At 44.0% G+C, this 17,155-nt stretch overlaps 1 protein-coding gene and 1 long non-coding RNA gene across 2 annotated transcripts in view; both read right to left on the reverse strand.

Moving 5' to 3' along the window:
• Nucleotides 1–3,469, reverse strand: part of LOC108677381 (peptidyl-prolyl cis-trans isomerase) — an 8,048-nt gene extending 4,579 nt beyond the window's left edge. The window contains exons 1-4 of the mRNA XM_018165590.2: nucleotides 3,438–3,469; nucleotides 2,805–2,965; nucleotides 912–1,032; nucleotides 212–269 (exon numbers count right to left, since the gene is read on the reverse strand). Coding sequence (XP_018021079.2) covers nucleotides 212–269; nucleotides 912–1,032; nucleotides 2,805–2,965; nucleotides 3,438–3,459 — 362 coding nt within the window. The 5' untranslated portion in view covers nucleotides 3,460–3,469. The remainder of the gene's footprint in view (nucleotides 1–211; nucleotides 270–911; nucleotides 1,033–2,804; nucleotides 2,966–3,437) is intronic.
• Nucleotides 3,470–3,585: 116 nt separating this feature from the next.
• Nucleotides 3,586–17,155, reverse strand: part of LOC125178851 — an 18,240-nt gene continuing 4,670 nt past the window's right edge. The window contains exon 3 of the long non-coding RNA XR_007157048.1: nucleotides 3,586–3,635. This is a non-coding gene — a long non-coding RNA (uncharacterized LOC125178851). The remainder of the gene's footprint in view (nucleotides 3,636–17,155) is intronic.

The following is a 17,155-nucleotide window of genomic DNA, read 5'->3' on the forward strand; positions in this document are numbered from 1 at the left end:
GGGACCTGCACGGTAAACGTGTCTTTACGGGGACCTGCACGGCACACGTGTCTTTACCGGGACCTGCACGGTAAACGGGGTCTTTACCGGGACCTGCACGGTAAACGGAGTCTTTACCGGGACCTGCACGGTAAACGTGTCTTTACCGGGACCTGCACGGTAAACGGTGTCTTTACCGGGACCTGCACGGTAAACGTGTCTTTACGGGGACCTGCACGGTAAACGTGTCTTTACGGGGACCTGCACGGCACACGTGTCTTTACCGGGACCTGCACGGTAAACGGGGTCTTTACCGGGACCTGCACGGTAAACGGAGTCTTTACCGGGACCTGCACGGTAAACGTGTCTTTACCGGGACCTGCACGGTAAACGGTGTCTTTACCGGGACCTGCACGGTAAACGTGTCTTTACGGGGACCTGCACGGTAAACGTGTCTTTACGGGGACCTGCACGGTAAACGTGTCTTTACGGGGACCTGCATGGTAAACGGGGTCTTTAGGAATCCTTGTGACGTCAAAATATGAATCTAGTGAGTAATCAAAAATAGTTACGAGTTCGTAATTTCATCAGCCAATCCCTGATGGCTATTCAAGCTATACTCGCCAATCATAGATGAAAAAGTGGCCGCTCCGTGTACTTGCTCCATTTGCTATACAACAGGGGACTCAAGGCATTAAATGTACTCAATGTACTATTAAGCAATGTAGTAAATGGTCCTGGGACCTTTGCTTTTACTTGCCAAAATGGAGATTATGGAAGATCATTAAGAATTAATTATGTTTTCCGCAAACCAAGTTCATAGGAAAACTGTTAAAGATTTGCCTACTGCCTCGTGCAGGTTCAGAGAAGACATGTCACGGAGGCTCACCTACTGCCTCGTGCAGGTTCAGAGAAGACATGTCACTGCTCACCTACTGCCTCGTGCAGGTTCAGAGAAGACATGTTCAGCACTAGTGTCACCAGCTGCGTGTTGTCGGGCAGCTTAGACACCGACTCCACCTCCGTTGGCCGGCTGCATGTAGGGCACGCCACCTGAAAATTTGTTTCATTTCTTAACAGAACTACAATTTTCCTAAAACTTGTCTATTCTCGAAAATTTTAGGTTATGTTCAATTCAATTTCAATGCGTGAGATGAAGTTCGCTGCGAGATGAGCATTCCCCACAGTGTGGGGCTGGCTTCACTGTCGGGGAACATGTATATTGCAAGGGAGGAACGCAGGAAAGAGCATGTAGCGGTTTCGTTCAAGACTCTGAATTGAAATAATAAAAATATTTTGAAATTTAGAATTAGATTTAATTGTAAAAAATATTTGATTATATATGAACGTCACCACAATGAACACAACAATAGTTAACTTCATTCCAACTTTTAATATTTCGATTCATTCCACCAGAACTTCTTATTACAGGTTCTATACATAGACCAAAGAAAAGCGTCTTTATTTTCCCAAATTGAATGAATGATGCTTTAGGTAGAACATGATTTGGTCCGTAGCCTTAGAGCATTCGTTTTAAATCAAAAGTTATTCAAAAAACTTAATCGAATTACCTTCAAGGAAGTTTGATGAATGAACCACCACTCCTCAGGATCACGTTCGTATGTCATAATGTATGGTCCATGCAGTTAGAAAGTTGAATAAGAGTTAACTTTGGGTGTAGCGCAGTTAAATAATGAAATAAAATGGGGTCTTTACCGGGTTATTAAAAACAGTGCCTTAATTTGGAAATATAGAATAAAATTACAGCAGCCAATTAACTGAAGAGTTTTTTTATAATTATTTATGGGGCAAAAGCCAAGCATTACTGACTCGGCAGTTGAGCTCGACGCTGCAGAGTACTCTGGAGCATCGTAATACAGGCCAGGGACGCAGTAATTAAAGATAACAGCCCCGTAGGCCTTCAAAAAATGTCCGAGCATCATGCTAGTAAACAGGCAGTTCTGAATCCGTCTTCAATCCTTACTTACTTCGGCCTAACCTATTCACGCTCACAAACTTATTGCGGCTAATGAGGTTATGTGAGGGGTATGTTTGTTCATTCGTTTATTTTATTACTTATTTTTTAAGGGATTGGAGAAATGTTACAACATGAGTGGATTAGGCCCAGGATCTGGTATGACCAGGCTTAACTTAAGCATACTTCAGCAGTGTCTCTACAGTGTACGCGTACGGCGCTATTGCTTTAAGCACTTGACTGCTATGCACTATAGCAAGCTTACCCATGGAAAGGAATGTGAGCCAAACTAAAGCGCACATGCAATCTCATTCTTGATCAAAGCGGAAAATGGCCACAGAAGTTTACGACGCTTTGCTCTAGCAAATCTTTGCAGTTTGGTAATCTTTTTGCCAATTACCATATATTATTGAAGTCGCAATCTAGAATAGCATATAACACTGTGCTAATCTTCAATATTGTTATATTAGGTCTGGGCACCTTGCCCCTGTTTGAAGACCTAATTAGGCAGATACCTTGACCTGTTTGAAGGTCTAACTAGACTCATACCTTGCCTTGCTTGAAGACCTAATAAGGCTCATACCTTGCCATGTTTGAGGGCCTAACTAGGCGCATACCTTGTCCTGTTTGAAGGCCTTATTAGGCACATACCTTGCCCTGTTTAAGGCCTTCTAAGGCACATACCTTGCCCTGTTTGAAGGCCTTATAAGGCACATACCTTGCCCTGTTTAAAGCTTTATAAGGCACATACCTTGCTCTGTTTAAGGCCCTATAAGGCACATACCTTGCCCTATTTAAGGCCTTATAAGGCACATACCTTGCCCTATTTAAGGCCTTATAAGGCACATACCTTGCCCTGTTTGAAGGCCTTATTGAGGCATGTCTGGCAGGCTGTATGGAAGCACACCAAGAACTTAGGTCGGCGGCCTGTGTCATCATAGCGCTGGTTGCACACCGAGCAGGTCAGCACGCTGCGCAGCGGCGTCGCCAGACCTTCGCTCACCGACGAACCTGTAACGCACGAAATATTCTTACTACAAATTAAAAGTTATATGTAACGGTTAATATAAATAATTAAATAAATCGTGGATTGTGTACGAATTGAGGATTTATTTATGTCGGCGTAGTCATAATCATGAAGTTAATGCTTTAGTTTACGATGAAGTAGACTATAAGGAAGCGGGTCCCAATTTAAGTCATATAAGACTAGTAAACCTGACATTCGTTACCTTTCCTCAATCATAATAACTATGATTAATTTGTGCATTAATTAAGCAGTAATTTGGCCTTAATCACTGCTATGTGATATTAAAAAAGCATATAAAAAAAGAATCACCTAAAAGTTTGTATCTCTTCCAAAAAGTCAAAGGCACCGGAAAAAAACGACAGTTTGATTAATTTTAAAATATTAAAACAACGTTGAATTGTACCAATTTTATTATATTTATTTCGTCCACGAGAACTTTTCCATTCAATTACTCACATATTTCTCTACGAAGTGACATCCGCCCCCAGCAACCTGTCGCCATTGAACAAAATCGGAAACTTTAATTGAAACAAAATAAATAATTTCATTGCATCGTTTATATTTTTATTATTAATACCTCATATATAGCCCGGGCCACACTCATGTTGGCGGGGACGCAGCAGGTGAGGGGAGGAGTCGTGGCCTCGCAGCCTCCTGGCGAGGGGAAAAATTATGAGGGTCGTGGTGAGGGCCTCACATAATTGCGATGAGGGCCTCACATGAATGTGATGAGGGCCTCACATAATTTTGATGAGAGCCTCACATAAATGTGATGAGGGCCTCACATAATTGTGATGAGAGCCTCACAAAAATGTGATGAGGGCCTCACATAATTGTGATGAGAGCCTCACAAATGTGATGAGTGCCGCATATGAATGTGATGAGGACCTCAAGTGATGAGGCCTCACATAAATGTGATGAGGGCCTCACATAATTGTGATGAGAGCCTCACAAAAATGTGATGAGGGCCTCACATAATTGTGATGAGAGCCTCACATAAATGTGATGAGGGCCTCACATAAATGTGATGAGGGCCTCACATGAATATGATGAGGGCCTCACATAAATATGATGAGGGCCTTGCATAAATGTGATGAGGGCCTCACATGAATGTGATGAGGGCCTCACATGAGTGTGATGAGGGCCTCACATAAATGTGTTGAGGGCCTCACATAAATGTGATGAGGGCCTCACATAAATATGATGAGAGCCTCACATAAATATGGTGAGGGCCTTACAATAATGTGATGAGGGCCTCACATGACTGCGATGAGGGCCTCACATGACTGCGATGAGGGCCTCACATGAATGTGATGAGGGCCTCACATGAATGTGATGAAGGCTTCACATGAATGTGATGAGTGCCTCACGTGAATGTGATGGGGGCCTCACATAAATGTGATGAGGGCCTCACATGAGTGTGATGAGGGCCTCACATGAATGTGATGAGGGCCTCACATGACTGCGATGAGGGCCTCACATGACTGCGATGAGGGCCTCACATGAATGTGATGAGGGCCACACATAAATGTGATGAGGGCTTCGCATAAATGTGATGAGGGCCACACATAAATGTGATGAGGGCCTCACATAAATGTGATGAGGGCCTCACATGAATGTGATGAGGGCCTCACATAAATGTGATGAGGGCCTCACATGAATGTGATGAGAGCCTCACATGAATGTGATGAGGGCCTCACATAAATGTGATGGGGGCCTCACATAAATGTGATGAGGGCCTCACATAAATGTGATGGGGGCCTCACATAAATGTGATGAGGGCCACACATAAATGTGATGAGGGCCTCACATAAATGTGATGAGGGCCTCACATAAATGTGATGAGGGCCTCACATAAATGTGATGAGGGCCTCACATAAATGTGATGAGTGCCGCATATGAATGTGATGAGGACCTCAAGTGATGAGGACCTCACATGAATGTGATGAGGGCCTCATATAAATGTGATGAGGAAGAATCCTGACATAACAGATGTAATGTCTTAATAACCGTAATGTAATAAAAGTGTAATGACTTTACAGGTGCAATGCCGCGACAAACTTAATGCGAGAAAATATCCAAGCTTGCCTCGCTTAGCCTGATATAAAGACGTATCTGTGCTACGGTCAGAGAGTGAGTCATGATTTGCATGATATGACGGAGACATTTTTATTGGTGTATGCTCAATCACTGAGTGGCTGTCACTGAGTGGCTGTCACTAGTGAGTGGCTGTCGCTGAGTGGCTGTCACTGAGTGACTGTCACTGAGTGGCTGTCACTGAGTGGCTGTCACCCGTGAGTGGCTGTCACTGAGTGGCTGTCACCCGTGAGTGGCTGTCACTGAGTGGCTGTCACCCGTGAGTGGCTGTCACTGAGTGGCTGTCACTAGTGAGCTCTATGGGGTCAATGAGATCATGAGGTAAAGGTGTACTGTGGTTATAGGCGAAATATTATATTTCAATAATGGTATAACATTTTATTATAGACATCATCCTGATGAGATGGAAGCATCGGTTTCTATGATATAGCGCACATTTATAAATATTGATGCGAAATTTACTGACGAATTCGTCATGAAATTATTTCGACGTAATTTCACGAGCTGACCGCGGTCATATAGCGAAACAATTATGAAGAACAATATACTTCAAACAAGTCATTACATTGCTTGAAGATCCTTCAACTAGTTTTTGTTTGGCTGCTCTATTATTTGAATAAAATATTTTTTAACGTAATATTCACTATGCAATTTAGAGGCTCTGCATGGACACTTTGTGCAACAGAATTTGTAGCGATTCAAGATTACGCAGTGATACACTAAAAAAGTGTGTTTTTGCACTTGTGTGTCACTAAATAGCGACCCAAATAATAAAATGTGTGGCTATTTGCACAACATGACCCGTCTATTTCTCTCAGTGCTCCGTCATTTCTTGCATGGCAAGCGCGTCTCGTCATCCTGATCGATGATGTAGGATTTTTCAGGCCTGGATCTACGGAGGTCATCGTATGGAGTCATTTATGATAGCAAAAAATTGTTGACAAAACTGAAACAGGAATATTTTTAGCACATTTTCTCATTTGTGGAAAAATGCCCTATTATGCTCTTCATGTCCGTCCGTCCGCCCGTCCGTGACTTCACGTTTTCGTCGATTCTGAGAGAATGCGCTCTCTGTCACTCACTGCATTGAGTACTGAGTTATATTTTCTCTTGTCGCTATTACTAAGCCATACATGTTGCTGTTACTAAGCTATCCGTGTTGCTGTTACTAAGCCATCCGTGTTGTTGTTACTAAGCCATCCGTGTTGTTGTTACTAAGTCGTGCGTGTTGCTGTTACTAAGCCATACGTGTTGCTGTTACTAAGCCGTGCGTGTTGCTGTTACTAAGCCATACGTGTTGCTGTTACTTAGCCATTCATGTTGTTGTTACTAAGCCATACGTGTTGCTGTTACTAAGCCGTGCGTGTTGCTGTTACTAAGCCATACGTGTTGCACTAAGCCATCCGTGTTGCTGTTACTAAGCCATACGTATCGCACTAAGCCGTACGTATCGCTGGATAAAATCTGTACGCCTGACAGAGAAACACGACAAACACAAATTAATTTCATTCTGACAAATATTATTTCCCTCCGTGAAAGTTATTGCTCTCGTTAATCCGAGTACCAATTACAATGTCTGAAACCTACAATATAGAATAATATTAGATAAAAATATGGAACCTAAGTCTACGGAATTCAATACCAGTATTTAATTATCTTTCTTAGTTCATTCACTATTACATGGAAGCTCAACATTCAATAATCTCGGTCTCTATACAACAATATTTCAAACCTAAATAAGCGAGTAATAAAATTCAATGTAACTCGTTCTGACATTACCAATAAAAAGCTGTGTATGGGCCCTAGGCCTGATAATCACGCGTGAAAATTACAACTTTGCATGATAGGCCGTCATGCATGGGCCTGCCAGCACGGCCATCACGCGACAAGATGCACGACATTATGGAGCCGTGCCACGCCCTCCCGCTGTCACGGCACGCTAACTCTTCTTGTTTATTACGCCGTGACTTCACTGCTTGTTTATGATGCCGTGACTTCACTGCTTGTTTATGACGACGTGACTTCATTGCTTGTTTATAGCGACATGACTTCACTGCTTGTTTCTGATGCCATGACTTCACTGCTTATTTTTGATGCCGTGACTTCACTGCTGGTTTATGACGCCGTGACTTCACTGTTTGTTTATGACGCAGTGACTTCACTGCTTGTTTATGACGCCGTGACTTCACTGTTTGTTTATGACGCAGTGACTTCACTGCTTGTATATGACGCCATGACTTCACTGCTTGTTTATGATGCCGTGACTTCACTGCTTGTTTATGATGCCGTGACTTCACTGCTTGTTTATGACGCCGTGACTTCACTGCTTGTTTATGACGCCGTGACTTCACTGCTTGTTTATGACGCCGTGACTTCACTGCTTGTTTATGATGCCATGACTTCACTGCTTGTTTATGACGCCGTGACTTCACTGCTTGTTTATGACGCCGTGACTTCACTGCTTGTTTATGACGACATGACTTCATTGCTCAGATTGCGAGCCTCCTTACGACCTTCACTACCAGCCCCATATATTCAAGCAAAATACTCAAGCAAATTAGTGAGATATTTCAAAATAGCGAAGCAATTTTTTCCAGTACGTAAATCGTCCAGACCTAGTGTGGCCCGGAAATATACCGTGTAAATGTAACGTCCGCACTTTGCTCGTGCTGCGGTTGTAAAAGTGCATCGCCTTTGGGAAAAAATAGCCCATTATTTTATGAGCGTAGTTACTGCTGCAACATACGTTAGTTTGGCGTTTAATGATGTGTTTGGAAAATATAATTGATAGAATAGTAGAATTTTAAATTTTAATATTAATTCAGACATTTGAGTCTTGCGTTAGTAGGTCGCCTAGTAAAAGCCGTTTACTTACTTCTTTGGGTCATTTAAATTATTAAAAATTAGATATTAGAATTCCTTAAATCAATGCTTATGGTCAGAGCACCACGCCTCACTGCCCTCAGCATACTTAGCAGGATGCTGTGTAATATGTACACTGTACTCAGTATACTTAGCAGAATGCTGTGTAATATGTACACTGTACTCAGTATACTTAGCAGAATGCTGTGTAATATGTACACTGTACTCAGTATACTTAGCAGGATGCTGTGTAATATGTACACTGTACTCAGTATACTTAGCAGAATGCTGTATAATATGTACACTGTACTCAGTATACTTAGCAGAATGCTGTATAATATGTACACTGTACTCAGTATACTTAGCAGAATGCTGTGTAATATGTACACTGTACTCAGTATACTTAGCAGAATGCTGTATAATATGTACACTGTACTCAGTATACTTAGAAGAATGCTGTGTAATATGTACTCAACACTCTGTTCACACAATATACACGCTTCACCCTGTGCGCATTCTGCACAGTGAGTACACTCTCTACAGGCTGCACACTCTGAAAACTCTGAAAATTCAACGCATATCACATTAGCACACTGTGACAACTCTCTTGTAATAGTATGCTAATGGATTTTGGGACGCAGGAACAGTTGATTCATTCTATATATTTCACACTGGGCCCAGTCTCCCCACGCTGCACACTTTGCACATATCACACTAGGCCCACTCTCCCTACTCTGCACACTTTGCACACATCACACTCTCCCAACTCTGCACACTCTGCACAGCCTGCAGTGCGATAACAGCGGCAGATAAGGCACGGCGGAGAGGCCTTCATTTCCGTGGTCTTGAGAAAACGCGCGAGGAAGGCGGCTACTTAAGCTCTGCTAAACAACGCCTACGTAATAATTTGCAATTGCCTCCAATATAAATACATTTATTTGTTAGAACGTAGTTGAACGTTCAATTATTATAACGTAGTGGAACGTTGGTTTATTAGAACGTAGTAGAACGTTGGTTTATTAGAACGTAGTTGAACGTTGCTTTATTAGAACGTAGTAGAACGTTGGTTTATTAGAACGTAGTTGAACGTTGCTTTATTAGAACGTAGTAGAACGTTGGTTTATTAGAACGTAGTTGAACGTTGCTTTATTAGAACGTAGTAGAACGTTGGTTTATTAGAACGTAGTTGAACGTTGCTTTATTAGAACGTAGTAGAACGTTGGTTTATTAGAACGTTCTGCCGTAAACGGTAGGAAGACTGTCATGAATGTACTATTTTATTCACTTACGGAGATTCAAGTTTGCGTCCAATTCAATTAGGAAAACATTTCTGCAAATAAATTATTTTAACTTTAATATGGACATAAACTACATAGACAGACGCTACAACAGACCGCAACAATCGCACTTACATCTCATAGTTGAGCTGATGCTCATCGTTCTGATACACAAGCACCATTTGGATTGTTAAAGACGTACATTTTATCATGTACAGCACGTCGTCGCTAATAAATTTTATCATAATGAAATTTTTATCATTTAATATGTTATTTTAACAGTTAACATTTTTTATCATAAAAAAGTTCTTTAATAATAAATGTTATCATAATTTTTATCATGCAGAGCACGTCATCGCTAATTTTAAATAAAGAAAAGAAAATTAGTGCATTGGCTTTTAACTTACCATTAATGGATGACCTAATATTGAAGACAGATTTACAATCGCATGTAGTCCAGTATATAAGGTTAACAATTTACTGCAGGCCGATATAACAACTAACATTATTCGAACATTATTAAATGCTATGCGAATATTGGAAAAATAATCCTTAAAGAAGTGCACGCATGCCAGATCATTATGCCACAGATTATTCATCCGTATATTGTGATTCATATTGAATTTCCTGAAACCTGAAGTAAGAACTCAAGCTCAAGGACAAGAGTTACAATTTTCGTGCATTACAGGAAGAGCCAATATTACATATAATATACCGTAATTCGAATGCTCACTCAACATATCAACTAAGAATTCTAAAATCGGGGAAATTACAGAGGAAATTAGCGATTTTATGACATATGTCTGAAATTCTTTTAATATTATTCATTCAAGATTTGATGGAGCGGGTTTGTAAAATTTTTTCCAAAAATTTTATGAATTTTCTTGGCCTTTTGATTCTTTTCCCTGAAAAACATCATCCGCATTTCTGTTATAAATTTCATTGCAGAAAATGCTTACAAATCAACATTTTTCTTTGATAATAACATTTAACAGAAGGCTTAATCATTTGCACAATGTTATTAACGGCGAATCTTCCTTGCGTGCCAAGAGAGGCTGTCGCATGAGGGGAGACTGAAACAAAAGCAGGCGCCGCTACAATACAATTGTGCTCACCATAACACGGCGGGCCACGTCTCATATGGACGGATGTGGGAGGGACAGGTTAGAGAGGGACGTATGTGAGAGGGACAGATTAGAGAGGGACGTATGTGAGAGGGACAGATTAGAGAGGGACGTATGTGAGAGGGCATTGGCTTATAACCATCGGCTTGATTAGAGAGAGACGTATGTGAGAGGAGTAATTAGTTAATTTTGTTGGGTAAGATTTGAGGGTAATTGTTCGTAATAATATTGAAGGAGGTTTTATTCAGGAGTAATTGGGTAATTTTGTTGGTAATATTCGAGGGTAAGATTGGGGTAACCTATGATTTAAGCTGTTTATGGAAAATGGCGCCATGCGCTCGGTTATGTAACTACTGGGACAGATTAGAGAGAGACGTATGTGAGAGGGACAAATTAGAGAGAGACGTATGTGAGAGGGACAGATTATAGATGGACGTATGTGACAGGGACAGAAATTATAAGGACCTGAATGAAAGGATGAAGCAAATTTAAAACGAATAAAAAGTGAGCCAATGTAGGGACAGACAAAAGCATGTCTGAAAAAGTGGGTCACAAGAGAGTGTCAGACGCGAAAGGGCACGAGTGAAAGACACATAAATCATTTCTCATCTTGACATTTCGAGGCAATATTGTTTCTAGTTCACAGCTGAACAACATCTGAACAGTACCAAACTCATTTTCCTGTCCAATTTATCTATTTTTCCTCATTTGAGTCACTTGCATGCCTGTTTTTACTCTCATTTTACTCTGTTAATTGAAATCGTTACAGATAACTGACAGTTCGTGTTGGACTCCACGAACTGTTCATCGATTGGTAGCATCGAACTGTGCTGCAGTCGTCGACGTCTTCCTGAATACAATCCCTTATCGTCCACCTCTGCACCATCAGCAAGGTGCAGTAAATAGCATCGTGCATCAGTTGGCCCAACCGAGGGAATCGTCTGACCCAACTGAGGGCATCGTCTGACCCAACTGAGGGCATCGTCTGGCCCAACTGAGGGCATCGTCTGACCCAACTGAGGGCATCGTCTACTGGCCCAACTGAGGGCATTAGCTGGCCCAACTGAGGGAATTACCTGGCCCAACTGAGGACATCAGCTGACAACTGAGGGCATCATCTGACCCAACTGAGGGCATCATCTGACCCAGCTGAGGGCATTAGCTGGCCCAACTGAAGATACATGTAAAGAAGTTATGTTCCACGGGCCCCTCTTCCCGTGACCGTGCCTGCCGGAGAAAGAATACCACTCCAGCGTGGCCTGGGGCTGCTACGTCTGAGACGCTAACTAAGACTCCACGAACAGCACCGTTTTTATGACGGCCATCAAGGTCCGTCTTGATCATCAAGACCAACCTGTTATTGATGGCAGGCTTTTTTCTTAGCGCTGGTCTTGCAATGGCCTCAACCAGACAATCATTGGAATGTGAGGCTAGAAAACCATTGAAGGGCTGCGAGGCCGGATAATCATTGGATGATTGTGTGATCGGCCAATAATTATTTGATTGCCTGACGCGCCAATCACTTAATTACGTCTCAGTTCCCACAATCGTCGGCCATTCGAAGGCAAACGGCTAACGTTGACCCAGTGACGTGAAGGAAATGTGGTCGATTTAGGGCTGCTGGCCTCGAAAAAATCGTGGATAAATGCAATTAAATGCATATACATGCAAATAAATACATATTAATGTCAATAAATTCAAATAAACATAAACCAAATACACTAGCTTACATATTTTACGATAAAAACACCCGTCGCTTCAACTGTTGGTTCCGAACTGTGGGTTTGAATGAAAATTGGAATCCAAAATTAATGCAAATTTCGGCCAGTGAGATCCCAGTAACTGGAATGCGGGACGCAGTGGGACTGCGGGACGCAGTGGGACTGCGGGACGCAGTGGGTCAGTGGGACGTGGAGTTATTCCTTGCGGCGTGACAAAAAACGAAAATATTTCTTCATTTTATCGATATTGACCGGCGGCTGAGCCTCGTCTTTAGGCGTCTTGACGCGATATCATTCATCGTCCCTCGATGACTTGCGTCACTGAGCGATGATCTATCATCGGGTATTGATCCATCATTGGGTCTGATGTCATTGGTGGCTTATGGCATTGGCAGCTGATCTATCATTGGCTGCTGATCTGCAAATCATTGGTAGCTGATCCATCATTAGTGTCGGATCCATCATCAGTGTCTCACCTATCATTGGTGGCTAACCCATGATTAGTGTCGGATCCATCATCAGTGCATGACCTATCATTGGTGGCTAATCCATCATTAGTGTCAGATCCATCATCAGTGCATGACCTATCATTGGTGGTTGGTCCATCATCAGTCTGATCAATCATTTAGAGTTGACCTATCACCAGTCAGCAATCTTAGCATCTTCCTCCGGCCCGTTAATGGCGCTCGATGGCTCGGACCGCCACGCCAACGTTCACAACACATTCCATTTATTGCAAATAATTTTTTTCATTTGTTCTAAAAACGAAAATTTTCCATAAGAGCAGCAAAAACAATATTCTACTTCTCAAGCACATGAGACCAAACCCTATGTGCCAATATAATATACCATATAATACAAATCTTTATTTTAAATCTAGATCGTTGGATTGCCCCTTTTCCTCGTCCATAGTTTCGTCGAAGCCTATACGCTATTCATTCGTTTATCTCCGCTTCTTCTCCTTTCATCATACATGAACACATACACATACATGTCTCCTTATGACGTCTAAACCTCCCACATCTGAGCCTCTCTCAACTGAACCTCCCACATCTGAGCCTCTCTCAACTGAACCTCCCACATCTGAGCCTCTCTCAACTGAACCTCTCACATCTGAGCCTCTCTCAACTGAACCTATCACGTCTAAGCCTCTCTCAACTGACCCTATCACAACTGAGCCACTCTCAACTGAATCTCTCACATCTCCTCGCTTACATCAAAACTCTCCTAAATCTGCCATGTCTCCATTTGACATCCAAATTCTCCTACCCCACTTTCACATTCACATTACACCTCTCATTCACTCATCTCCTGTTTTAATACCTTCGCCTCATGCCTCTTTCCTTCTCACATCTTCCCTTCTTATGCATCCCCCACATGAACATTCATCTCCTTCTTGTACATCCTATCGTTTACTCCACCCTTTGCACCTCCTCCACTCGCCCCTAACCCACGACACGCAACATCGCGCTGCGTGTCGCTTCCTCTACACACGAGACCGCACACCAAAGACACGACGCTGGCCTGTCAGGACCTGTGAGCCGTGGAACTGCGTCCAAGGATCCGAGGGGCCACGGACACTGCGCCCTGAGACAAGTGGGCTGCTGGAACTGCGCCCCAAGACTCGAAGGTGTCGGGAGGTGCGTCTCAGGACCCGATGGTTGAGGGAACTGCTCCCCAGGACCCGAAGGTTGCGGGAGCTGCGTCTCAGGAGCCGAGGGTTGCGGGAACTGCGCCCCAAAAGCCAGGTATCGCGATTACTGCGCTGCAGAACCAACGAGACGCGTGAACAGCCGCAGACGCGGGGCCACAAGATCTGTTCCCTGGGACCCGTGGGCCGCAAGAACTGTTCCTGGAACCCTGGGGTTGCGGGAACTGCGCTCCAGGACCCGACTCGGACCCAAACGATTCTGAAATTTATTGCATTGAGCCCGAAATTCAGACGCGCGGTCCCGCGCGACATCGAAAGTGATATTGCATTCCATAGGACGATGAATCCGAGGTTATTTATTCCTGAAAATAAAATTCACTCGCCGCCGGATGCAAACTTGAATTTAATATGCAGATGAAGCAAACATCGTGTTGGTTCATGTTTGTTAAAAAAAACAACATTTCCAGTAGACATCGGGTTATATGAAATAATAATATCTCAACAATATTTGATGTGTCAAATTTTGCTACTTTCACATGTTTGCAGTTTTTTCCCCATGTTTTGGTTTCCAATGGTATATAATACAAGCATTTTTAAGTTTTAAAGTGCGTGTTCATTGCAAGGTTCCATCAGCCCTCGCCTCCCCTCAACTTCTTGCTAAACTTGAGGCAACTTTACCCTCGCTGCGCCGCCTCAAGTTTGCTCGTAAGTTTCCTTATCGCGCCGCAATAAACTGACTGAGAATGTGGCGTGTGGCGGTGTGATTATCTGCCTCCTCGCCACATGTGGCATGTAATACTGTATGTAGCAGCCGTACTGCATTACCGTGCAGCATTACCGTGCCATGCAGCATTACCGTGCAGCATTACTGTGCCGTGCAGCATTACAGTGCCGTGCAGCATAACCGTGCAGCATTACTGTGCCGTGCAGCATTACAGTGCCGTGCAGCATTACCGTGCAGCATTACTGTGCCGTGCAGCATTACTGTGCCGTGCAGCATTACTGTGCCGTGCAGCATTACCGTGCCGTGCAGCATTACCGTGCCGTGCAGCATTACCGTGCCGTGCAGCATTACTGTGCCGTGCAGCATTTCCGTGCCGCATAACCATGCCGAAGTTTGTCGTAAAGATCGAGCCAGAAGCCATAGAACTGCAGCGCCGGTATCGAGTGGTTCTGACCACTGCACTTCTCACGGCACTGCTATATGCTCCCTCACTGCAGTGTTCATAATGCAACAAACTACACTGCTCACTTTACTGACCATTATACTACATACTTCACTGCTCACTGCCTCTCACTGCTGACCTTAACGATGCCAACTGCACTTTTCACTACGGTTCACTGCACGGTTCACTGCACGGTTCACTGCACGGTTCACTGCACGGTTCACTGCACGGTTCACTGCACGGTTCACTGCACGGTTCACTGATCTGCGTCGGCAGGTGTGCTCTCAAAACGCATTAGCGCATGTGCTGTCAGTTGGGCCAGCTGATACCCTCAGTTGGGCCAGCTGATACCCTCAGTTGGGCCAGCTGATACCCTCAGTTGGGCCAGCTGATGCCCTCAGTTGGGCCAGCTGATACCCTCAGTTGGGCCAACTGATACCCTCAGTTGGGCCAGCTGATACCCTCAGTTGGGCCAGCTGATACCCTCAGTTGGGCCAGCTGATACCCTCAGTTGGGCCAGCTGATACCCTCAGTTGGGCCAACTGATATCCTCAGTTGGGCCAGTTGATACCCTCAGTTGGGCCAGCTGATGACATCAGGAAGCTCAACTGATGCCTTCAGTATAGTGCCAGCTGATGAGAGATGCCGCTGCTTCTATCAACTTGATGGTAGTGGGGCAGAGGCGGCCTATCAGAGACATGATGAGAATTGTAACATGATTATGTTACATTTGGCCTTCTCCTCCCTAATATGTACTGCATCTGGGGCTGCAGCACCTGCCTGTATTCCAAATCTCGTTACTCGCTTATCTTTGACATGAATGTTCGCTGGTCTGCCTAATATCGAGGTCAGCGCGCATCCACTGTGGAAGACGTCCACAGCTGGCAGCAGTACTACTGAAATGGAAGCACGAGAGCTCGGAATACTCAGGGGAATAGCATAGACATCGTCAACGATTCTCATGTTCGGATAATCCAAATCTGCAACCTCATCTGTTGTCTGCCTCAAACACCTTTCGCCGCAACGTGATTGTCAAACTTGGCTTCGGTATTCATCAACATTGCGATATCGCGAACATATCGCTTTTTAATTTTGGTGACTCAATGTCACCTGGTAGAAGTGATGCAACCCGACTTAGCAGCAACTCTGTACCTCAACACCTCAAACTTGGTGTCGTGTAACTTAAAGCAACTTGTGTAACCGTCGGAGTAAAGGCCTATGGCTGATGTTATCCTCGTGTAACCATCGGAGTATAGGCCTATGGCTGATGTTATCCTCGTGTAACCGTATGAGCGTATGCCTATGGCTGTTCTCAAGGCCGGTCTTCTCCAACATGACCACAAAACTGACAGTTTGGTGTCCGCGACCAAACCTGGCGACGAAACCTCCGAAAAGGAACAATCCAGTCAGTGGTGGTCATGCTAGAGACGTGCCAATCAGTGGCGGTCATGCTAGAGACGTGCCAATCAGTGGCGGTCATGCTAGTGACGTGCCAATCAGTGTCGGTCATGCTAGAGACGAGCCAATCAGTGTCGGTCATGCTAGAGACGAGCCAATCAGTGGCAGTCATGCTAGAGATGTGCCAATCAGCGGCAGTCATGCTAGAGATGTGCCAATCAGTGGCGGTCATGCTAGTGAGGTGCCAATCAGTGGCAGACTTGCTAGAGACGTGCCAATTAGTGACGGTCATGCTAGAGACGTGCCAATCAGCGCCGGTCATGCTAGTGACGTGCCAATCAGTGGCGGTCATGCTAGAGACGTGCCAATTAGTGACGGTCATGCTAGTGACGTGCCAATCAGTGGCGGTCATGCTAGAAACGTGCCAATCAGTGGCGGTCATGCTAGTGACGTGCCAATCAGTGGCAGACTTGCTAGAGACGTCCAATCAGTGGCGGTCATGCTAGAGACGTGCCAATTAGTGACGGTCATGCTAGTGACGTGCCAAACATTGACAGTCATGCTAGAGATGTGCCAATCAGTGGCAGTCATGCTAGAGATGTGCCAATCAGTGGCAGTCATGCTAGAGATGTGCCAATTAGTGGCTGTCATGCTAGAGACTGTCTCTTATACACATCTAGATGTGTATAAGAGACAGATCTGGAACATATCTTTGAGCGGCTGTAGAACAAAGAGTTTTTGTGGTATAGAATTGAGATTTTGCAGATGTTGGCTACATAGGTTGTACATAATTCCATAGAATTTTTGTTTCAAACTGAATAAAATTTCAGGAGTTATAAGACTTTTAGTGAGCTCTGTTTTTTTTGTGTCACCCTGTA

This window comes from Hyalella azteca, unplaced genomic scaffold (genome assembly GCF_000764305.2).
Source record: "Hyalella azteca isolate HAZT.00-mixed unplaced genomic scaffold, Hazt_2.0.2 contig168, whole genome shotgun sequence".
In the NCBI taxonomy this organism is placed as follows: domain Eukaryota; kingdom Metazoa; phylum Arthropoda; class Malacostraca; order Amphipoda; family Hyalellidae; genus Hyalella; species Hyalella azteca.